A 25,251-nucleotide genomic window follows, 5' to 3' on the forward strand; every position below is an offset into this window, starting at 1 on the left:
CCCCTTTGTACTCATTTCCATGCCTAGTGCCCACTGATCCTATGAGCTTCCGGTTAGCCAGCTTTGGTTTCTGTTGCTGGCCTCCAATTTGCCCCTCATCTCTTCTCCCTGTTCTGAAATTTCTAGTGATTCCACATACATTAGGTAACAGTGATCCAAATGCTATGTCCCAGATAAATTTCCCAGATTAGTAAACTGGAATTAAGGGAATGAGGAACAGGAGGGAGGGACTATTTCAGCAACACAATAACGTGAGGTGTATTCATGAGACAAAAGAAGACATGAAGCCCGGCAGGGTGGCTCATGTGAGAGTGCCCTTTGGAGGGGCCAATCCTGGAGGATCGCTTGAGGCCAGGAGTTCAAGGCTGCAGTGAGCTATGATCGTGCTATTGCACTCCAGCCTGGGCAACAGAGTAAGGCTCTCCCAAAAAAAAAAAAAAAAAGGTGTGAGACTGCACATGTCCCTCTGTAACATTGAGGGGCAGGACTTGGACGATTTACAGTTTTACTCAGAGTTGGCTTGAGTGAAGGACCGGTGGTAGGATCCCTCCAATTAGCTCTGCTCTGTCCTTCCTACTTGATCAGAAATAAAAGAAAAGGAATAGGAACACGAGAAGTCATTAGCAGGCAGTGCCAGAGCTGACCATACAGCTTTCCTTATAGACACCAGCACATTCAAATGTGTTTATAAACATTACTATATTTGCTGTACTTCACAGCAATACTAGGTGTAGGTACAGCAGACATCTTGGTCTCCATTTTACTGTTGACAACACCGAGGTTCAGAGAGATGAAGTCAGTTTTCCAGAGGTCCAAGGCTGAAGTCCACATCTTCCGGCTTCTCCTAGGAAGACACGAAAGAGGTAGGCTAAGTAATGTATTGGCGAAGAGAGGCAAGTTGTAAAGAGTCAAGAATTGCAGACCTTTCGTTATTAATAGCTACTACTACCACTAGGTCCTCAGCTGAGCCCCTTACCTTTAAGAGGGGGATAACATCATAACATCGGTCGCCTGCACAGGCAGGGTACCGGGTGTTCACGGAGTGTTTAGCGAATGAATGAGATAAGGCACAGATAGCACGGGCAACCTGAGAGAGGGCCTGGTGCCCTGTCGGGTGCTTTGATTCAGCAGCACGGGTAAACAGGAGCTCTTGGAGAGGTTTAACATAGGAAGCACTACCAGACAGACAAAGCTACCTGGCTTATCTGTCAACAGCAAAAACTTTTATACTCATATTTTGTTTTTTTCAATGATGAGATCTTAAATAAGCAACAATTCGCCTTCCAACAACCCACTGAGGCAAACCTCGGTGGAAGCCGGTTTTCTCTGCGCTCCGGGTTGCTCCTCTTCTTGCTTTCACAACCAAAACGCGTTATTGGAGTGACCCAAGGCTTCTGAAGAAGAGTGGCAGCGTGGAGGCTTTTAATCTTCATCAACTCCAGCCCCGACAGAAAGGCGTCCCCGCCTCGAGCTGCGGGCGACGGCTCGCCCCGAGCAGCGTCGCCCAGCGGGCAGCGGCAGCGGGTGTGTTCCGGGGCCTCCCTCCTTCCCGCGGCACCCGGCGCCCGCAAGCTGCCACCTCCCCGGGCGGCCGGGGTAACTCAGCCGGCGCTGGGAGGCCCGGGCGGCGGCCGCGCGGGCGCCGCTATTGGCTGGAGGGACGGCGGAGGAGGGGCGCGCGCGCCGTGATTGGCGGGGGCCCGAGCCGAAGGGGGCGGGGCCGCTATATCAGAGGAGTCCGTGTCGCGGCTCAGGCAGTTGGGCTGCTGGAGTGCGGCGCTACCGTGGAACGCAGGGGGAGCCGGCGGGCGGCGGGCGAGGGGGTGGCGGGGACGCGAGGGCGGCCGCGGGCGCAGGGCAGTTGTCCACAGGGCTGCAGCCTTCCGAGGGCCAGCCCTCGCCGAGCCCGGGGCTGGGTCCGAGCCGTGACGAGGCGGCAGCCCCGCGCGCACCAAAGAGGAGGCGGCTGTGGCGGCAGCGGCGGCCCCAGCCATGCTGTGCTATGTGACGAGGCCGGACGCGGTGCTGATGGAGGTGGAGGTGGAGGCGAAAGCCAACGGCGAGGACTGTCTCAACCAGGTGAGGGCGAGGGCCCGGCGGGGGCCCTGGCCGGTCCCCCGAGGCCGAGGGGCCTCGCAGCGGCGCCGGGGCGCGTCGCCTACCGGGGGCCGGGAGGCGCGGTGGCGGCGGCGGCGGCGGCGGCGGCGGCCGGGGGTAGCGCACCCCAGGCGCCCAGAACGCCCCCTCCTCCCCGCGGGCGTGGGGCGCGCGGCCCCCTCCCTGGCGTTCCCGGCGCGCGTGGGGGCCGCGGGGGACGCGCGCGGCAGGGGTCCCAGCGCTGTGGGCGCGGGCACAGTCGGCAGCCGCGATCCGCCACCCAGCCCCCCAACCCGGCACTTTCCCGGAAGAAGGCGGCCCAGCACACCTGCCGCAGGTGTGTGTGCGTGATGCTCGCCTGTCCGATCCCCGCGGCTCCTGGCAGCGCCATCCGAGTCCCAGGATGGGGTGGCTCGAATCAGTCGGCGGACCCCGGGGTTCCTCGGCATACAAGCCAGGCCCTTGTCTCATGCTGCTGCTCAGGCTGCTACTCAGATGGGCCATTCACCAGCATCTCCGGATTTGCGGGGGACCAGAGGACTGTCGGTGTGGGTCGTCTACTGCTTGCTTGTCTTTAAGCATGTGTTTCCTTAAGAGTGCAGAAGAACGGTTCCAAACGGTGCATGGCTGGTGTGGCAGACAGCAGTTTAATCCCAGTGAAACGCTGTGCCCACAAACCCTCTGGACCTGAGATGTTTGGAAAACCGCTTGTAAAGATTAGCTGACACTTGTGGCGTGTTCCCTCAATGTGTTTGTTTTCTGGAGTCCAGATGGTTAAAATTGTCCAGATAATAAGCCGCCAAATCAGCTGTGCAGATTGTGCTGGTGGAGGGGATTCCAGTGATCGGAATAAGAAGGAAAATACCCCGTGGTTCCTCTCAGCCTTTTGGAAGGCTACTTTTGAGGACTGCTTTTTTCCTACTGCAATGGATCGTGCCCTAGCTATTAAAGGCAATACAAGCCTCCATGCTAGAGCTCGGGGTTTAGTATCGCTGGAGCCTTAGAACTTTGTTATGCCGGTTTAGGTCAGGAATCCTAACACCGTTGGACTTTGGTAAAAAGTATGCGGCAATCTTAGCCTCAGAAGGAGCCCTCGGGTTGCTTTGACATGTACCATTTGCTCATCCGTGCTGCATTCATTTTTGTTTTAGGTGTGCAGGCGATTGGGAATCATAGAAGTTGATTATTTTGGACTGCAGTTTACGGGTAGCAAAGGTGAAAGTTTATGGCTAAATCTAAGAAACCGGATCTCCCAGCAGATGGATGGGCTAGCCCCCTACCGGCTTAAACTGAGAGTGAAGTTCTTCGTGGAGCCTCATCTCATCTTACAGGAGCAGACTAGGTAAAGCCACGCTAAAGTAAGCCCATGTCGAAGAGAGCTTTGATTCCCTTTAGAAGGGGCGATTGCACCTTCCCAGACAGGTTCACCGGCAGAGTTGTTTTGATGCCGACTGAGTTCCTTCATGGCTTGTTTTCCATGGCACAGCCCTATTGTTGAGGTGAAGAGGAAGCTATGTAGTTGGCCTGGGTGCATTTTCCAACTCTGCTTTTGGTTTTTCTTGTCTTTGTAAACTCAGTGGGAGAGCAGGGTTGAATTCTTACAGACAAACACTTGAGATGAGTGCCATACCGCAAAAAGAAAAAAGAAAAAAAAAACGACTCGACTGACTTCCTGATAGCAGCATCTAATGCCCGATAGTAACCTCGGCCTCAGCAGTGTTACTATAGGTCATTGTAGACTGTTCTAACTGAAAGCAGGAAACAGTTCCTCTTGGGTTACTTAAACTTAGTCAACTTCTTTAGCCTAGTATCAGATTACAGTGTGTAGCACAGAGCTCTGTCTGACTTCGTGCAGCACTTTAAAAGTTTTTTTAGGTTTCTTGAAAACTTACACTCTTTTAAGACCACTGTAACTGAATTCCAACCCACAGATATATTACACATAATTGTTGAGCTTAGATCGTTGAATTTATCTACACTGTAAAAAAACAAAACAAAACAAAACCACCAGCAGTGGTAGACAACTGAAGCATGTGGTTTCATTTTTCCAACAAAATGTGTTCTCCTCTGCACTGACAGTAATACTTTTCACAAGGATGAGCCAAACCAGAAAAGTAGTATTTAATATTTATTGCTGAAATGCAAGAAATTTCAGTCTTAATAGTGGTATGTCAAAAATAAAAAAGGAAAATGACTACTTTGACACAGCAAACTTTAGATCTAGGTTCTAATGTTTGTCATAATCCTTTGGCTTGGAAATTTGCCATGCATGTGAAAAATGTGATTCTGAAAATTTTGAGTAATGATGAGTGAGCATTATCCTTTAGGAGCTTTTAATATTTTTTGTTTGTTTACCAAAGGACTGATAGACATTTTGAAATACTATTCATTTGAATTTAAACTTTCCACTTTGTCTTGTTACAGAGCTTTAAAAATTGAGGGCAAATGTTTGATTTTGTTTCTGAAGGAAACTGGTATATTGAATTCTTAATGCTCCTGAAAACATCTTGCAAAATATTCTATTCAAGTGATTGCATGCTTAAGGATGTTTTAGCTGCCTGTATTTATTTATTTATTTATTTTTGCTTAAAGCTGGTTTTTGAAAGCTTCTACTTTGCACTTCACTGTCATAACTTGTAGTCAAGTAAGAGTAAAAATATAACACAACATATTGGAATTTTTATTGTGTAGTCTTATTGTGATTTTGCTGTTATTTCAAGACCTCTAAATGAAAGCAACCCAATTTTGATAACAAAAATATATTTTTTAAATATGCAGAAGCTTAAAGGTCCAAATACTTATTTAAACAATTGCTGCAGTGATAATAGCATAATACTTTTGTTTTATGAATGTATTCAGACTTTATAATTGACTACTAGATGGTCTCTACCTGTGCTTTCCTGTAATTGGGTTAATAACTATTATCAAATCCATTTTATTCATGCAAGAAATAAAGACATTTTATGAATTAGAACTTGAATCAAATTTCCTTTCTTGGTTTTCCTTTATTGACTCAATTGACTTTGACTCCTGAGATTCATGACTAATAGAACTGAAAGAATGTACATACCTAGTTCAACTAGGTAATTTTAATTGATTTTAATTTCTTTTTGAAATTGTATTGAAAAGTTAGTGTGATCTTAACATTTGACTTGCTTTTAATATATTGGTGAATTTTACTTGCTTTAGTGGTTTGGTTGAAATACAGAACTTTAACAAAATGCCACCTAAGATTTAGATAGGTTTGTATGTTTATAGCTATAATGACTGGTAAAGTGATTTATAAATAGCATTTTTACTTTTTAATTGGGATAGCAGAAGTTGTACTGTATCCAGTTTACAATTAGCATTGTTTTTATGTGCATAATACTAAAGAACAAAAATACTTATTTTTCTTAATGTTATATTAGCAAAATGAAGCTGACTGATAAACTTCTTTGATGTTTAATTATTTGTTATGAAATATTTATATGAAATGCCTTAAATATACAATAGCTCTGTTTAGGTAGTGAGTAAACTTAACTTTGACAATCCAGTTATGAGAGGTGATTTTTTACTCTCTTCTAAGCCATGAGGGTGCATGTGGTATACTGAAAACTCCTGGATAGTTTATTAATGGTACTGATATATCCTGGCAGAGTTGTCCTCTGTGGATTAATTAAAGTAGTCTGCTCACAGTAGACTACTGGCCTAACTGAGGGTATTAGCATACTAGTTCATGTCAGATTAGAGAGGCCATGGTAAGAAGGATGGGCAGGAAGGCCTGTTTGTCACAGGAGAGCACTGGGGGACAGGGAGAAGCCCTGTTTGTAGGTCTAGTTTTGCCACCAACTAGCAGCTATCCAGACTTCCAAGACTAAGCCTAGGAAGAGAGTGTTTCTAAATCCCTCCTAGCAATAACTTATTTTTGTTTCTGTGTCCTCTTTGTATTATTTTCCTTGCTGTTTCCCTGAATACATTTCTCTGAAAACAGAACAAACATATCAAGTGTCTGGGTAGACTGGTAGAGCTCTGATTTGGCCTAATTTTAGATTTGGTTCTTCTATCCAGATTATGTTTTACTCTTGAATAGAGAACTCAAAAGTAAAAGGAGAGTCTTGTTCAGACTCAGCTGGCACATTCCAGAGATGGAGACAGCAGGTATTTTCAGCAGATGTTTGCCATGCTATGGATTAAAATGAAAAGTGAAACAAATTAATGTATTCTGGAAATAGAGCTGAAATAATAATCATCTTGGAAATTCTTGCGTTTCAAAGGCTTTCAGTTATTCATAGCAGTTCAGACTGGATTTTGTCAACATTTTCAAAACCAGAGATTAGGGAAGTATATGCTTCATCTTCGCAGTGGTAATTATACCATCTACTGCCAATAAAATCTTCATATTTTTCCTGAATTGGCCACATTTTAGCAGAGCTCTGTGGTCTTTTGCTTAGTTAAGGCTCACAAACACCTGAATTCTCTCTCAGAAAACAACCTCAGCACAGGGGATCCATTTGTTCTGGACTAAGTGTTCATGGAAATGCTCTAATTCTGGATGTTAAATTCCATCAAGACTGTAATGATGCAAGCAGCAATGAGTTTCACTCAGCCCTTGTTAAATCTCTCCTGCCTTTCTGACCTCAGTTCCATCATCACTCCTCAGGAAAGCTTTCTTTAGCCCTGCTTGAGAGACTGAACTCTCCCAAGACATCGTGTATCTTTCCTTTCTAGCATTTAATGAGCTTATAATACTACGTATAATTATGTGACAATTTGTTTATTATCAGTCACTGTAATAATCTAAATTCCATTAAACAGGGAGCTGATCAACATTGTATCCCCAGAGTCTAACAAGTGCCTGTTGCATAAATATTTGTTGAATCAATGAATTAAGAACTTGGAAATAAATAAAAGTCGGGTTAACTAATACTTATAATATAAATTTACTTATAGATATTGAAATGTTTTTGAATTTGCTCCCATAAACTGAAAAGTTGAGAGTATCTAAAAGAAATCTCACCATTAAAAAATATTTTGTAGTGATTATTTTCTGTTAGAACTTGCTTAGTGCTTGGCCTTTTTATCTTAGTCCATTTGTGTTGCTGTAAAGGAATAGCTGAGGCTGGATAATTTATAAAATGAAAAGGGTTATTTGGCTCATGATTCTGATATCTGGAGAAGTTCAAGACCCAAACACCTCTCATTAGGCCCACCTCCAACCTTGGGATCAAATTTCAAGGTGAGACTTCTGGGGACAAACATCCAAACCATAGCAGTGTTCTTTTGCTTCCTTTCTTTCATCCTCTCCATCCCATCCCAGACTATGTGTTTATTATACCTGTTAGTTCTTATCTCAAATGAGTTACCACTTGCCTGGACCTATGAAGTTCAGATAGTTGTCAAGTTAAAGCATCACTTTATCTAATTTCAACCAGTTTATAGTCGTAAGTCCTTATTAAGGCAGTTTTTCCCTTTCTTCCAACACAAGTCACTTAGACTTGTGGAAATCTAGGAAAGATAGCATCATTGAAACCCACCAAGCAAATGGCACATGCAAACTATAGGCAGATAGGAAGTGGTAATTTCAAACTAATTCAGTACTGAGTCAAGTCCAGTTAGTCCTAGCCAGTACCTGTAAATCATGTCCATAGTCATTCAAAACTTTGCCAGCATTGGTAAAGGCTGCTTATATAATTTTACCTTTGTGTGATTTGGGGCAGGTTAGTTCTATACAATGCTGTTGCAGCAATATTGATCTATTATAAAGGTGTCATTTACATTCTTCATGTCAACCATGTGCCTAAGAATAGAATGGTACTTTTTTGGGTTTTTTTGTGCATGCCCAAACATAAAATAGGCCCTGGAAAGTAAAAAAGGTAAAAGCAGACATGTATATTCTTTTCAAAGAAAGGATCAATTGACTTTCTGATTTTCAGCTTATTAAGTTTTTCTTTCTGTTAAAACTGTAAGATGTTTATGTTATTATATGTATGTATTTTAGCCAGGGAATTCCCATGTGGGCACCATCTCTTTTTGAATTTCTGATACTTATATATTTGCATGAAATATTCAAAGAACATTTTTTAAATGTCATTTTAAATAAAATCTGAGCATTCAGAGGGCACTTAGGATCAGACTTGGGGTGACCAATGTTGAGCAGCTGCAGGGACACTGGGTATGTTTATTTTCTTAATGATGCCCAGAGCAGTCTGTTCCCCACCCTCTCTGTACTAGCAGCAGGACCTAGCAGGTAACTGAGGATGTGAACATAGTTAAAAAGATGATTAGGTCCGAAAATTACTGACCCTTCCCTGCCTTGTGGAATAAATGCACCTATTAGCACTACTGACTTTCTAGATTGTTGAGAAAGAGATTGTAGTTAACACTTTTAGACTATGAGATTGCCTAGATTGGTGTTTGCTTAGGAGAGGTATCTACTGAGATTGAGTCAACACGTTTTTTAGAAGTGTAGATTTTCTGCTTTCAGGTAATAGTGTTCTTCTGGTGTGGGTTGTAATCACTTTTGAAGTTGGGGATTTCCCCTGCTGCCACCCTCCACGTCTTTCAACTGCTTTAGAGCAGGAGGAACACATTTATCAGTGATTCCCATTTTGTATTGGGGGCTTTAATGATCTCCTTATGCCTGAGAGAGACTTAACTTGGTAATTACTTGGAAAATTATTTGGCTGTGATAAGTCTCTTAGTTGCAAGCCCTCCACAAAGATGATAGATGTAGGGGTTCATTTTAGGTATGGCTATTCATTTTAATTCTCAATCTTGACCCTAAGGGATTTTCACTAGTATTATTTTCTCAAGCTCTTATGAAAATTTTCAAACATACAGAAAAGTTGAAGATTTTTACTGTGAACACCCATATACCTCCACCAAGATTCTATTAATAGTTTGCTATACTTGCTTTATTACATATTTATGATTTATCAGTTCTTCTACCTATTCATCAATCTTACTTTTTAATGCATTTCAAAATAAGTTGTATGTAAGTACACTTTGCCCCAAATACTACAGGATGCATGTCATTAACTTGCACTCAGTGTTTGCATACAGTTTTTTCTTTTGATTTAAAATTTACATGTAATGAAATGCATGTATCTTAATTGTACCATTTAATGAGTTTCAAGAAATGGATATTTTTGCTTAAACAAAACCCCTGTCAAGATTTAGAACATTACCATCACTCCAGAAAGATCCCCTCTGCCCTTGTGCAGTCAGTCCCCACCCTTTTTTCCCACCTGTACCCACCCCACTCCACAACCACTGTTGTATGTTTTTCCACTATAGATTAGTTAGTTATGCCTGCTCAACTTGGTGTATATCGAATCTTGCAGTATATACCCTTTTATTTATGGCTTCTTTTGTTCATAAATTTTTTGAGATCCATCCATATTGTATATATCAGTGATTGTATTCCATCGAATGAATATACTATTTGTTTTTCCATACTCCTATTGATGAATACCTGTTTTCTAGTATTATCAATAAAGCTGCTGTGAACATTCTAGGACAAACATGTTTGGTTTTTTTGTTTTTTTGTTTTTTTTTTTTTTTTGTGGACTCATGCTTCCATTTCTCTTGAGTAAACAAATACCTAAGAATGGACTAGCTGGGTCATAGAGTAGGTGATTGTTTAGTTTTATATCCAAGTGCCAAACCTTTTCCCAAAGCAGTTATACTCTTCTATATTCCCATGAAGAATGGAAGAGAGCCCAGTTCCTCCACAGCCCTGCCAGCCTTCTGGTGGGTGTGTAGTGGTAGAATATTATGTTTTTAATTTGCATTTCTCTGATAAGTAATAATGTTAAACACTTTTTCATGTGCTTATTTGGCCTTTTATATAGCTTCTTTTGTGAAGACTCTAAGTCATTTACCCATTTTTATTGAGTTGTTTGCCTTTATTTTTGAGTTGTACAAATTCTTTATACATCCTACATAGCAGTCCTTTGTCAGATAGATATTTTGTAAACATATTTCCTTCTGTGGCTTGCCTATTTTCCTGATGCCTTTTTAATTTTGGTGAAGTCTAATTTATCCATTTTTTTGTTGTTTCTGCCGACTGCATCCTGAGAAACCTTTGCTACCCCCAAGTCATGAAGATACTCTCTTATGTTTAGGTTTAAAAGCATTACGGGTTTAGCTTTTAAATTTAGTCCTGTGATCCATCTTGAACTGATTTTTGTCTTATTGGAATTTAAGACAGAAGACAGAAAACTCTTATAGCAATTCTGTTTTGATTTGATAGTGTTAAAATATAACTTGGCAGTCAGAGTTTGGTTTAAAATAAACTGACGTGGTTAAGTAACTGATTGGACTGAGGCAGGCTTACTGGTGATCCCAGGGGGTCTGATGAGGCGCTGATGAACCAGTCCTGCCCTTTGGGAGAAATACAGTTCAATTATTGGTAACTGAGAGTTTTTAAAAATAGCTACTAAGCCCTTTTAAAGAAGTTTTAAGTTAGTTAGTTAAATTTGGAGTTTAATAGTGAATCTGGATATAGTTATTTTACAATTGTCATAAAAAGTTCTTCAAACTGATGTAGCTGGTGAGATAACTGGAGGGCAGTAACCGAGAGTAGGCACGGTGAACAGATCCACAACTCCCAACTCCTGAGTGGTTTCCATAAAGTTCTGCTCTGATTGCTACGTGATTACTTCATGAGACAAGGAGAGGAGAGTTCTGTGAGTACAACTCTTAAAGGATAAATGATCCAACTTCATTGCTTCACACTATGAAAAGGAATTAATTTTTTTTCAAGGCCATGCAAACTGTAAAAAAGGAACTTTTAAAAGAAGAAATTTGAAGTACTTCAAAACAAAAATATATTAAGAATATTTGATTCTTTTTTAAAAATTAAACTTTGGCATGTCCTTATATTCACCCTATTTTTTTAAATCTTCCATAATGCTACAATAAGTGTGAGTTAATTTGTTCTCATGATGCCAGGACATGAGTTAGAATGTTTCACTGTGGGCCCCAAAATGTGATCCATATATTAAAAATACCCATTTTCTTAGTAACTGGGCAAAACTTAAAGAAGAATCACGAACGTCAAGGTGTAACCCAAAGAATGTTTAGAAAATGCAATTTGAGCTTATGCTCATAGGATATATTCACAGACATTTGCTTAAGACAAAGAAAGTAATTTTTTTCAAAAGGCTTTCTTTCTCTTTGTGATTCTAGCATGTAGTCTATAATGAATTAGATATGTCATCCACTTTTGATCTTTAGTAGAAAAGAATTCACTACAGGCACAACTTCTTTGACTACATCTGCCTGTTTTGATATTATTGGTAACCTTTCTCCCACTTTACCAAAAAAAGGAGGAGGCAAAACCCAGGAGCTAGACAGTTAGAGTCCAGATGGTTAGAGGAGAAAATCATAGAAAATACTTGATTCAAAACTACCCATAAATATTGAGCCATCATTGAATTCCTTTTTGGAAATGTATCTCTGAACTCTGCCATCCTTTCTTGGCAAGAACACAATAGAGTTTATTGGAAGCTCATGATAGCTGGTGCCCTTCACTGCCAGTGCTCTGCTGTGCTGTTCTCCTGGAGAGTGTACCCTTGTCATCCGAAGCCAGTTGGTGGCTGGAGTTATTTGGATATGGGATATGTCCCTTTGCTCTGAAAGGCTATAAGTTCCATCTAAAAAGGAACTATGAGACATGTTCACCCTGTAACCCCAGCTTAAGCCTGGGCATAGAGGCAGTGCGAGACAAATATTTGTTGACTTGAAATGCAAAGGTTGCGTTCTAGCCATAAATCTGCAAAATGCAGGGGAGCCCTATCAGAAAGTTTATGTTGACAGTAAGGAGGAGGATTTTTCATGCTTGCTGGGTATTGTCTGCTGTCCAGCCTAGAAAAGGCCAATTGTCCCCTGCCCACTCTCACACATACCCCCAACCTTTTTTTTTTTTTTTTTTTAATTCTGACCCAGAAAGGATCAGCATTACTCTTGGGCTGCTGGCCACCTGTTTACATTTAGTAACTGCTACTTTGCCTTTGATTTTAGCAGCTGTCTCTCCAGAAGTAGGCGTGGATAGTTTGGAAAAAGAAATTGAATCAATTTCAAAACTCATCTTTTGCAGGCTATACTTACTATTTAATAAAGCAAGAACTAGTCTCTAACTTTATGCTTGGAAAATAAGTTAAAAGACACCTTTACATAAGCAGGAAGTAAATTGAGAAGATACAGTTTGTGGTGATATCCTTGAAATCTTTCAGCACATGATTTCTTTTTTAATGTAACCATAGATTCAGGTTTTAGTTTCCTAATAGCATACCCCCTGATTGAATACGGAGACTAAGGTACTGTTCACCAGGATAAAGTTTGCCCAGTGGTCTTCTACAAAGCCTTTTGCAGCCTAAAGCAGTGTTGTAACACCACGGCTTTCAGAGCATGCTAGACCTCAGTCCTCAGATAGCTATTTTAAAACAAGTTATTTTTGTGGTGATTTCTTTGCCCCAGTGGGGGCTCCCTTCTCAGTTTAGGAGTATGTCAGAAATACTTTAAAGACTAGCAGATGTTTGGGTTAATAAAAACCATGTTTATCTTTTTTCAGGCTATTACACATTCTTACTGTCATTTCTTTATAGGGGCTTTGGATAAAGAAAAAACTGCAGTATTTGGCAGAGTTTGATCATTTCAAATTTTTTTTTATCATTATAGAAGACGCAATTGAACTTAAAAATTTCTTAGGCAAAATAAGATTAATGGCTCTTGTCAGCCTGACATTTTGAGACTCTCAAAATAGCCTTTCCTTCTATTTGGAGCCTCTTTTTCTCCTCCTTCCTTTTCTTACCTTGCTCATGTACTTACCTCTGCCCAGAATGTCAGGCACAGGTATAAGGCATCAATAAAAGCAGTGTCGAGGAGTGGGGAACAGAGCTTTTACGTAGTGTTCAGAGCACTACCAGCGGTCATAATACATTTGTTAGTGGAAGAAATATTGTAGCCGTTAAGCATATTTGAGAGGCTATTAAAGGAAGGTTACAACTTCACATTTGCAAGAGACACATAATCTAGGTCAATCCTTCTTTGTTAATTTAAAGACCCTCTTCAGAGTTTTGGGCAGTGCAAACAGTATCTGAATTTTTCTAGGAGTTTCTAAGTATGACATGCCTTTTCATAAATGTAGAATATAGTATTGTATACAATTAGGACAGGCTCAAATAGAATAAAACTAAGGTTGGAATATAAACTAATCGCAGACAATCTGCAGTTTCGTGTACATTTATGGAGCTCTCTGATGTTCAAGGTGCTTAGGAAGTGAGCTTACATATAATAGTTATACATGTTCTTGTGTCAAACACTATAATAGAGGAATAGATGGTTTGTGTGTGATGTAGTTCAAAGGGTATCCAAGTGAGGGAACAGAAAGGATGGCTGTCAGGACAGAGGGAGCAGCAAGACCAGAGACACAGGGGCATGAACATGCTTCCTGGGTTTTCCAGAGAGAGGAATTGTCCCTTCCCTGGGGCATAGCAGCTGGAAGGAATGCCAGGAGACGTGGCTGGAAAGCTGGAGCCAGATGGTGGAGAAACTTCAGTTTTGTGCTAATGTACTTCCTTGGCAAACGGTGGGGATCCCTTGAAGGATTTTGAGCAGAGAAATGACAAGTTTATCCTAGGAGAGAGCAGCTTGGAAGGTGGGCTACTAGGACAGAGCCTGGAGAAGAGCAGCTGAGAGAATGGTGTCAATTCTTGCTGCAGTTGGTACCGAGGAGGTACAAATGGGAAGGATGGAACTGGATTTAGAGTTTTCAGAGACAAGAAAGTAGCTGGGAGTAGAATGAAGAGTCAAAAGTGAGTCTGTGGTTTCTACTGGGAGAAAAGATGGGCTTGGGAAAGAAGACAGCGAGTTTGGATTTGGATGAGCTGAAAGTGAGCTACTGAAGAACATCCAGGTGGGGAAGTCTGTACAAAGTTGGATGTTTGAATGTGACTCTTTGGAGAGAAGCTGGGGCTGAGACGAGATTTGGGGTCAGTTGAATAGAGGTGAGGATCTTGTCTTTTTTATAGTATTCCTTAACGTTATATCAGAGTCTCTGTCAAGATAAAATTTTTCTGATTAAAATAATTTCTTTTAAAACATTACAATGCAGAAACTTGTGTATAATTATTTTATATTTTATAGCCTTAACGATACTGAACTTGTCTTAATTAAGTTTGTTTTGTTTGGGTTACAGTTTTTATTCCAGAGAAACTAAGTCCTTATCTTTATTTTGTCTTAATACTAATGATAAAAAAGTGTTCTTTAATGTTAAGCATTTTCAGTGTGACTTTTTCCTTACTTAAAAGTGGTTGTGAAATTGCTAAACAAGTTGTTTGACATCTGGTTATCTCCAAGCATAACCTCGTTCTCACGTTGCTTTGCAGGCATATCTTTTTCTTGCACATCAAGGAGGCCCTCTTGGCAGGCCACCTCCTGTGTTCCCCAGAGCAGGCAGTTGAGCTCAGCGCCCTCCTGGCCCAGACCAAGTTTGGAGACTACAACCAGAACACTGCCAAGTATAACTATGAGGAGCTGTGTGCCAAGGAGCTCTCCAGTGCCACCTTGAACAGGTGAGGCTGCGGTCAAGGCTACCGTTTATGTTCATAGAGCTATCAAATGTATAAGCATTTCCAGAAGAAACTGAATCTATGGTATATACAAGAAAGTTGTGAGGTTAAGACTGGACATTGCCCAATTTAACCAGTTATTTTCAAAAGATTCGTTAACCTTTTATTTGAGAAACTTACACAAAACAGTCCATACAAATAAATGCCCTTATATGAAATGCTATATACCAAGAATCTTAAAAAACTCTTGATCTTTTAAGAATGCAGTCTATCATGCATATTGATGTTTTTTCTTCATCCCAGCAAGAATTCAACCAAGAGGCCTAACATAGGCATCTTAGTCATCTATTCCTGCATGACATTACCCCAAAACTTAGTGGCCTAAAACAGCAACCATTGTCTCATAGTCCTGTGGGTCTGGAATCTGGCCATGGCTTAGGTGGGTCCTGTGGCTCATGAGGCTGTAGTCAAGCTGTTGGTGGAGCCCAGTTTCATCTGAAGCCTCAACCGAAGGGATCCACTTCCAGGCCGACTTGTGTGGTCTCTTGGCCAGCCTCTTTCCCTGGCCACGTGGGCCTCAGCCAGGGCTGTTTCATGACACCATGGCTGGCTTCCCCCAGGGCAAGTGATCCAAGTTAGAGCAAGAGAGAACACCAAAATGAAAGTCATAATCTTTTTATGATTTAATCTCGGAAGTGAGTGACATCCATGACTTCTTCCATATTCTCTTCAGTAGTAGCAGGTCTTTCATCCAGCCCACACTCTAGGGAAGGAAATGACACAAGGGCATGAATACCAGGAAGTGGGATCATGAAAGAGCATGGTAGAGGCTGCCCACCACAATAGAGAAAATAAATCCTGTATTTTCTTCAGTTGCAAATGATCTAATCAATCCCTTATAATGCTATAATGAAATTATAAAGTACATGTAGACAAGTGCATGAGAAATTCCAACACAGAAATTTATCTTAGACATCTTTTTAGAGATTTTCCATAATTCTTCCAATTCATCTCTATCCAGGGTCCCCAAAGTTTTTTTTACTGAATATTTAATGCTCAAGGTCTTGAACAGTGTCTTAGAAGTATTTTAGAGTAAGTTTGCTAAATAAATGAAACCTCAATAATATGTAGTTTTAAGTTCTTGTGATTCATAAATGACAATGTCAGTATGATTCACTAGTGAAAATTATATAGGTTTATTTCTGAAGACTGTGTGAGTTAATCTCTGTATAATTCTCTGCCCCTTTGTTGCCCTGCAGCATCGTTGCAAAGCATAAGGAGTTGGAGGGGACCAGCCAGGCTTCGGCTGAATACCAGGTCCTGCAGATCGTGTCGGCCATGGAGAACTATGGCATAGAATGGCACTCTGTGCGGGACAGCGAAGGGCAGAAGCTCCTCATTGGGGTTGGACCGGAAGGAATCTCAATTTGTAAAGATGACTTTAGTCCCATTAATAGGTAAGCCAAGTCTTACATTTTTTTAAACTGAAGCATATATATGTATCTGCAGCTCTCAACAGGAAAATAGGAAATGGAGAGGGATTTACTAGACAGTCATGTCTTAGGAATAAAAAGTTTCATTTTGGTATGTACATTAATTTTAGTCAGGCCTTAGAAATCATTTAATTTTAAGTGTACAATGAGGCAGAGTTAATATTTTTCAAATAAGTCGTTCACTGCCATAAAAATCTCCTTTTCACCTCTGCATGCATTCGTGTATACACCCAAAACTCGCTCCCACACTTCTCTCCACGGACACAGCTGCTTTCCAATGTGCCTTTACAACTAGGGAGCAGCGTAGTGATATGACAACCCCAGATGAACAGTCTGGTTTTTCTGCTGGGTCACGAGCAAATGGGGATCCTGAACGGCACACACATTGTGACGAGTCGCTCCTTTGGGTGTACTCACATTTCTCTTCCCGTCTCTTAGGATAGCTTATCCTGTGGTGCAGATGGCCACCCAGTCAGGAAAGAACGTGTACCTGACAGTCACCAAGGAGTCTGGGAACAGCATCGTGCTCTTGTTTAAAATGATCAGCACCAGGGCTGCCAGCGGGCTCTACCGAGCAATAACCGAAACCCATGCTTTCTACAGGCACGTATCGCTATCGACTTGGTAACCTGGGCGTCGCAGCTCTGAGATCTTTAGGTGACAACCAGGTGTCTGCAGTTTCTTGTATTGTTGTGTCAATGAGTCTACTACAAAGTTTAAGAAAGGGGCTGCTTTGAACATTTTGTCTCTGTGGTAGCAGTGGAGTCCTTGTCGATGGAGTCCTGCTTTACCCACGGAATGTGCATGTGGGTGAGCGGCACACGCACCCTCCCCTGCTTGTCTCTAGCCTGAGTTCCTTCTCTCACTTCCTCCCCCTGAGACAGCCCTGCGGGGTTGGGCCTGTCGGCTGCTGCTTTGTCCCTTCCAGCTGAAGGATGACACAGGTTGTCTTTTCTTTCTGGGAGAGCAGCCATCCTGAATCCTCACTGTGTCTGTAATAATTTTTTAAATAACAATATCGATCCCCTCATTTCAAAGGGTACGTTAAAGCCTAGTTGTGATGGGACTCAGGTATTTGGAAAATTAAAACTAAGAAATTTCACTGGTAGGCAACTTAAAAGCTTTTTTATGTTAAAATAGACACACAAATTGTGGAACCAAATGGGAAATTTTGTAGACATTTTTAACATAGAAGCCAAAACATCAGAGAAAAATGTCCTTTTTCTTCCGTAAGCTGCTTTGGACTGTAGTTCATATCCTGGAGGAGGTGGTGTGTGTTCACTGTCTTCTGCTTTTGTGGCTGCTTTATCAGAGGTACGGTGGAGACATTTGAGAAACACAGAAGTGGAATCATTGAGATATTTAACAGACATAAAACTGGAAGAGCTTACGTTCACACATGCAAACAAGACTATTACACGTCTTCTGACGTGACTGTTCTTACTGAGAACAGTGAAGTATGGAGCTGCCCGGGCACTTTGGTGTTAAAGTTCAATCTTTTCTTGCAGGTGTGACACAGTGACCAGTGCCGTCATGATGCAGTATAGTCGTGACTTAAAGGGCCACTTGGCGTCTCTGTTTCTGAATGAAAACATTAACCTTGGCAAGAAGTATGTCTTCGATATTAAAAGAACATCAAAGGAGGTATACGACCACGCCAGGAGGGCTCTGTACAATGCTGGGGTTGTGGACCTTGTTTCAAGAAGCGACCAGAGCCCCCCAAACTCACCTCTGAAGTCGTCAGAAAGCAGCATGAACTGCAGCAGCTGCGAGGGCCTCAGCTGCCAGCAGACCAGGGCGCTGCAGGAGAAGCTGCGCAAGCTGAAGGAGGCCATGCTGTGCATGGTGTGCTGCGAGGAAGAGATCAACTCCACCTTCTGCCCCTGCGGCCACACTGTGTGCTGTGAGAGCTGCGCGGCCCAGCTGCAGGTAGGGCGTCCGCTGGCCTGCGTTGCCTGCAGGCTCGGCTGTCCTCCACTCAGCGGTTAGTGAGCACCCGCTGGGCGCCACAGACGGGGATGCCCCTCATCACCCAGACAAGGGCTTTGAATTTGGTGACTTAAAAGGCATTGCCCTGCGGAAACATACTGGATTAGCATGGTAATTTCAACAGCTTCATTACTCCAAATCCTAGACTTTTTTCAAGTTCTGGAAATGAGGCTGGGATTTAGAAGGTAACGCATCTAGTTAGTGGCTAGACTGAGGACTGGAATCCAGACCTCTTGAGGCCTGGCCCAGGGCTGCCTCTCGCATTTCATGTCGCCTCCCATTTTCTGACACTTAGGATGGTCTTTATTATTATTTATTTAAAATATTTGGGAAAGAGTACTTAGATTTTTGACTGCTAGTTAACTCTGAGTTACCCATAATGAGTTGTTTACTCTGTGGGGTTTTTTGTGATTAATTTCATTTTATTACTGCGTATGCTGTAAGGGCTTATGGATTGGCTATTACTTATTAGCAAGTCAAACTAATTTTAATATTAATATAAAAGTAAAACAAAAGTAACTCACATATAATTTTTTCCTTACATTCTTTTCACATGAAGAGGAACTTTACATTTCCACTTACAATGATTTTTTAATTTTATTTCATTTCTCAGAAGTTTTTGCTAAATGTTATTATGGTTTTATGTAAAACTAGCCCTGAATAGCATTCTTCAGAAGCTGCTAATTTCAGAGCTATTTTTCGGGTTAGATAATGAGCCCACAGGACCCCTATGTCCTTCCTGAGAGTGAACCATGCTACTCCTATGGGTTATTTCCCCAGGAGCAGTCAAGGCTTGTCTTTCTTCTGCCCACGTGTTCATACCCCCATGCCTGAGTCTTCCCTGAGGGCTGACGGAGGGCATGTGCTTGCTGAGAAGCCAGCAGGAATGCAGAGCTGTTGCCTGCAGCTAGGAGCAGAGCTGTGCTCCCTGGCCACGTGGGCAGCAGCCCAGTTAATGTTGGCCGAGTCAGTCAGCTGAGCCAAGGACACACAATTTCTGGAAGGGTCTTCCTGGATTACTGTCTGAAGTGTTATAATCTACTCACGCAGGGACCACACCCTGCACGGAAAGAAATCTTTAGTAATTGCTTTACTCAGAGTGCCTTGTTTAGAGTTTGATTAACAACCTACTTAATTTCCTTCAGTTTGTACTTTTTCATAATATTTATTTTTAAGCCCCTGTAAAGTATAAACTTTCAAAGTTGTGACAAAGCAAAGATATCTGTCAATCGAAAGCAAGAAATCATTGTGATCACAACTGATCTAGGAAACTGAATGCAGCAGGGACTGGGGCGGGTGCAGAGACACAGGCCTCCAAGGCTTTCATTCTAACAGGTGCTTTTCTTTTCCAGTCGTGTCCGGTCTGCAGGTCACGTGTGGAGCACGTCCAGCACGTCTATCTGCCAACTCACACCAGTCTTCTCAATCTCACTGTAATCTAATCTGTTGTGCATTTATTGGACTTGCCATGATTCCATGAACTGCACTATTATAAACTATACAAATGATTAGATCATGGAGAAAATAATTACTCCAATACCCATCTGCCATACAACGTTTGAAAAAAAAAAACAGAAGAGAAATAAGAACACAACTGCTCCTCGCTGCAAAAACATATCCACGCGTAGAATCAACTCCATCGGTGGGCCCAGGAAGAGCTCTGGGGCACAGACACAGTCCTTGGACTTTCATTTTTTATGATCATGTAAAGGAATAGGTAAAATCTTTGATGTCAGTTAAGTGGCAACACAGCCAAGAAAGTTGGGGACCTTTTAGGAAATGATGTCAAGTCTCCTTAATGTATCCCAAGGTAAGTTTCCTACCTGCAGCAGATTTTGTAAGAATTAGTTTTAAGAATTTACCTGGTTCATTTTGTATGGTCATGGAGCTCCGAACATTTTTAATAGGAAAATTTTTCTTAAAGGGTCGTCGTTTTAATGTCATTTCTGTTTGTATAACCTGTTCAAGAATGATTGAAGACAAACAGATTTAAAATTCAATTCTGTGACTTTCAAAAAGTTGACAACAATGTTGTCAGATTTAAACCAGTCTGGCTAGGAAGAAAGCAGATCGCTCAGCGTGGGTGGCTTCCTGTTCCTTCTTTTCGCTCCGTCTCTCCCGACCCCCCAGGCCTTTTGATTATAGAATGCTAACAATTAGGTCATAAGATCTCTGAGGAGTAGTCAAGCGCTCCTTGGGCCTCATGAGTTGGTAGAATATTTTATTCAGATTGAGCAGGGCGAGCATTCGGCTTGGGAAGGGGAAGCAGAGCTTACGGAGAGACAGAGCCTCACTTGTACGAGTGAGGGTGGTTCGTCACTTCTCCCAAGCACTTGACTCCAGCCTCACCCATCGGTGTCACTTTGCTTGAACTATCCAGCCTTTTACAGCCTTATCATATGTACCTAGATATTGTATCCTTTTTGTGTCTGCTTTTTGTGGAGGTGGGGGATTGTGTTTTCTAAGTAAATGCTAAAGTATTTGGGTTGTCCCCTCTATATGTTTCAGAGGGATTTTGGGTTTTTTCCTTTTTGGTATTCTTAAACATGTTTTCCACTCCCACTTGGGCATTTTGGAAGCTGGTCAGCTAGCAGGTTTTCTGGGATGTCAGGGAACCTAGATGACCTTATCGGGTGCAATACTAGCTAAGGTAAAGCTAGAAATCTACACTGTCACTTTACTGAGATTTCTGAGTATACTTTTCATATTGCCTTAATGTAGCAGTAATGTGTTTATGCATTTGTTTCTTTGCACAGACATTTTGTCAAATATTAAAACTCTACTTTTTTATGGCACATATTAGCATATAAGCCTTTATTCCAAGAGGTATTTATTTTTTCACTTGTAAAAAAATAATGTTTCCACATAAAGAACTCTGTTATATCCTAGAGGACTTCTGTCTTTTATATTCAGCATAATAAAGACTTCAAAGCAAACATGGGTGTTTGTATCGTCATAGTTATTGTCATTTAAGCCAGTTTTATTCATTTAAAAAAAAAACAAGGATAACATCCCAGTTGATATCCAGTTTGGTCCTATGTGGAAAAATTGGAAATGTTTAAGACATTGTCTCTAATTGAGATCATTTCACCCAGTGATCTTCTATGTTTTCAGGTTATAGGATTGGCATGTAGGGAAAAGGAGGTAATATACATAAGCAGATGAAAAGTAAAAATTGGGAAAAGGACTGGAAGGTATTGGAGAAGGAAGGGAATGGTGAAGTTTGAAGCTAACAATTAAAAACCTGAGCTGTTGCCGCTGGTGCACTACCTGGTCAGGACAGGCGAGTGTTGGACCGGGTCCCACAGTAAGGCTCTTGGACTGCACAGAGTAGGACCACGTCCCTGCAGGACTGCTGGTCTGCTGCTGCTGGGCCCCGACTGCTCTACACATGCCACTGTGTGCTCGTCAGTGTTGCTCAGGAAATGCTTTGTGGAGTAGGGAATGTTAACCATTATGTACACAACTGATAATTATCTGTACCAGTTGAATAAAGTAAATTTTTTTTAAAAAAATTGGAGGCAGGGGATTTGTTTTCCACTATACCTATATATAAGTTGATCTTCATCAACTTCTAGGAATTAACTCATTTATTGAGCACCTACTAATTTGTCATTGAGCCCTGGAAATTTAACAGCCATTGAGACATGAATGATTCAGGATGCCTATATTGTATACTTAGCCTATAAAGTATAGTATTGCCTCTGTATAGAAGTTAGAGAATATTCAAACTCCTAGAATATTATCACGGGAGGGGATCTTAGGTACGACATTCTCAAAATGCTAGCCAGATGGATGGAAGGGTGGATGGATGATAGGCCAACAAATAGATAAGACTGCATCTTGGTCACCCCACTAGACCACATGGACTCCTTAAGCTCAGTGACTGTATTACATGGTGGCATAATAGAACCAGAAGGGAAGTGCTGTTGGAGGCATGGGAGGTAGTGACTAATTCTGCTTAGGGCCTTGACATTCTAGTTGGAAAAAGAAAGTATATGGCTAGCCCATGACTGCATATTAATGTAGTAGGAAATTAGGCTCTGAGGAAACATGTAACGTAGAGTCGCAGTGGTGGGGAATCTTGAATTCAGTATGGACTTGGTTCTCCACTGCCTGCAGAACAAGGAACTTTTGAGACAGGGATGGCAATCAGATCTGGCTCTTGCACAGAGAAATCCTAACAGAAGGGAGGAGAATGTACAAGAGCAGGAAGAGAACTCAATCTTGACCATCTGTCAACATGAAAAGACTGAGAGAGAGTCTAAAAAGACTTCAGAAGTATGGTCAGCATTAATGGGACAGACGAGTCATATAACATTTCTGTTTCTGGTCAGGTGCAGTGGCTCACTCTTGTAATCCCATCACTTTGAGACGCCAAGGCAGGGGATAACTTGAGGCCAGGAGTTCGAGACCCTGTCTCTACAAAACATAAAATTAGCCTGGGCAACAGAGTGGAACCCTGTCTCTAAAAAGATAAATAAACCAACATCTTTTTAAAAATACAAAAATAAAAATTCTGTTTCTAGCTTGGAATAGTCTTTAACAGAGGGACAAGCAAGGGAGCAAGCCAAGGGGTAGGAAGGGAACTGCACGGGTTTTGGACGTGGTGCATTTGTGATGCTTGGTAATGGGCGGGCCTGCAGTCAGTTGGTTTGGAACTTCCAGAGGATGGTACAGGTAAGGAGAAGCACTTGGTGACCATTACATTTAATTGATATTTGAAAACATGATAATATAAGAAATTAACTATAGGAATATTAAAGGGGGGAAAGAATAAAGTTGAAGATGGATCCCTGAAATGACCTACATCTAAAGAGGACAATGAGACAATGAAGGAGTTTGAGAAAGAACAGACAATGGGGTAGGAAAAAGTCAAGAGAAAGCTAAGCCAGCTTCAGAGAGGCAGCAAGTCAGGTACATTAAGGGCTGCGGCAAAATCAAGGGGCAGAGCACCAAGAAAGTGATAAAATGTGGCAATATTAGGAGGTCCCGGGGCCCAAGGAAGAGTGGGTGCATTTTCAGAAATGAGGGGCTACCACAAGGATGCCAGATCACAGTGAGCTGAGCATAAATGTGAGGTGAGGATGCAGAAGTGATAACTCAAGGAGATGGTATCCCATGGGGAGGCAGGGTCAAAGGAAGTGTTCAGGGTTTGTATTTTAAATGGGAGGGCTGAGTAGACACAGGGGAGGTGGGGGTACAACAAAGGGTACAACAGGAATAAAGGGAGAGCCTGCACCTTTGGAACTCTGGAGAGACTTAAGCCTCAAGAGGCTGATCTGCCAAAGATTCAATTTAAAGGACTTGAACAGAAGCATTCTTTCTTTCATCTTTTCATTAAGGGTTGCAAAAATCAATGGTGAAGCTCAAAATGTTTCTTCCCACCCTACCTCATTCCACTTGCCTACTCTGTATTTATCCTGTCACAAGATGGGGACCCACTGAACAATGAGGCTCAGATGCCCCACGGGAGAGAACACGCGTGTGGATAAAGCACGCACTCTTCCAAGAATAACTTGAGAAAGAAATGCTCTGCAGAACAGGAGTGTGGGGAAATTTCCAAACACAAGCATTGGAAAAAGCGACGTATGCACCAGTCACTGCACGTGTGCCCGAAGGAGGGACTCGAGGGATGCTTGTGTATTTAGAGAGCACAGAATAAACTAGCAAGGCTGAAGTTTTTAATATACAGCAGTTCCTTGAATAGCGGTTCATCAATGTTGATTGTTTATAGTGTTGATGAGAAAAAAAAACCAATTCCCATTGGCGCCACTGTGTGTGGAGTTTGCACGTTGTCCCCATGTTTGCGTGGGTTTTCTCCGGGTACTCTGGTTTCCTCCCACCTCCCAAAGCTGTAAACGTTAGGCTCATTAGCGTGTCTGCATGGTCCCAGTGTGAGTGAGTGTGGGTGTCCTGTGAGTGTGCCCTGCGATGGGACGGCGCCCTGGCCAGGGTCGGTTCCTGCCTTGCACCCTGAGCTACGGGAATATGTTCTAGCCACCCTCAACCCTGAGCTGGAATAACTGGGTAAATTATCTTACTTGTTTTGATTATGTTAGTGTGCATATAACTCACCTTGATTTCAATGTTTAATATTAGAAGTGTTTTGGTGATGTTTTTGTGATCAGAAATATGCCATAGGAACTTGACTCCTGTTTATATCCATTAGCCTATGGGAAACCCGGCCTGGTTATATATTGTTCCGCTTAAAGTGGCAGTTTCAAGAACTTACCAGCGTCGTTAAGTGAGGACTTAGCATAGTTTTACAAAGCAATAGAAAAAGAAGCCTTAGTGGAGTTTCAGCACAGTCAGAATTTAAGTTAAAATTCAGCCATTCTTGTCTTCCTCATTGCTTATCATACTTAGTGCCTTCACAGAAACCCTGAAACATTGCACATTACTTTTATTCATGTTTGCATAATCTCCTTGAAATGAGTTTATAAAAAACTACAGGATATTAAAGAATTAGCCCTGTGCCTCTTAAAAACAAAACTATGTCAGGATCAAACAAATTACACCGATTTATCACACCTGCTGGTTGCTTAAAGCAAAAATACGCTTTAAGAAAAAGCTAAATATCTATTTTTCATAAAGTTTGCAATAGTGCCAAAGGAAAGAAAAAACTTAAAGGGATAAGCCCTTTCTTCTATCAAGGCTTGATTCTTCCAGTTGAGAGGAAGGTATCTATGCACACTTACAAAACAAAAAGATAATATTTAGGTTGTTGCAAAGTTAATTGTGGTTTTGGACCAGTGAATTTTAAATCATTATAACTAGGCTCAAACACATCTTTATTAATCAAATAGGAACCATTACAATCAACACATTTTTGTTAACAAGAAATAAGTTTGTTTATTCCTGTACTGTAAAAATCTGCTTCGGGATTCGAGGAACTCTTGGAAAGCATTGGCTGCATCCTGCAGGTTGTGGAAGCGTTTTCCCTGCTAAAAGTTGCCGAGATGCTTGAAGAAGTGGTAGCTGGTTGGCAAGAGGTCAGGTGCATATGGCAGATAAAGCAAAACTCCGTGGCTCAATTTGTTCAACTATTGAAGCCTTGGTTGTGTGATGTGCAGTCGGGCATTGTCATGGAGAAGAATTGGGCCCTTCCTGTT

At 41.8% G+C, this 25,251-nt stretch overlaps 1 protein-coding gene across 1 annotated transcript; it reads left to right on the top strand.

The window, feature by feature from the left end:
• The first annotated feature begins 1,734 nt into the window (after positions 1–1,734).
• On the top strand, positions 1,735–21,072 carry LOC123638301 (myosin regulatory light chain interacting protein). Its single transcript, XM_045551833.1, has 7 exons — positions 1,735–2,079; positions 3,249–3,439; positions 14,472–14,657; positions 15,914–16,111; positions 16,586–16,750; positions 17,656–18,076; positions 19,489–21,072. Exons 1-7 carry the CDS (start codon positions 1,993–1,995, stop codon positions 19,576–19,578), a joined length of 1,338 nt encoding a protein of 445 aa, XP_045407789.1. The 5' UTR covers positions 1,735–1,992; the 3' UTR covers positions 19,579–21,072.
• Positions 21,073–25,251: the final 4,179 nt, after the last annotated feature.

The sequence above is a fragment of the Lemur catta genome, chromosome 5 (genome assembly GCF_020740605.2).
Source record: "Lemur catta isolate mLemCat1 chromosome 5, mLemCat1.pri, whole genome shotgun sequence".
NCBI lineage: Eukaryota > Metazoa > Chordata > Mammalia > Primates > Lemuridae > Lemur > Lemur catta.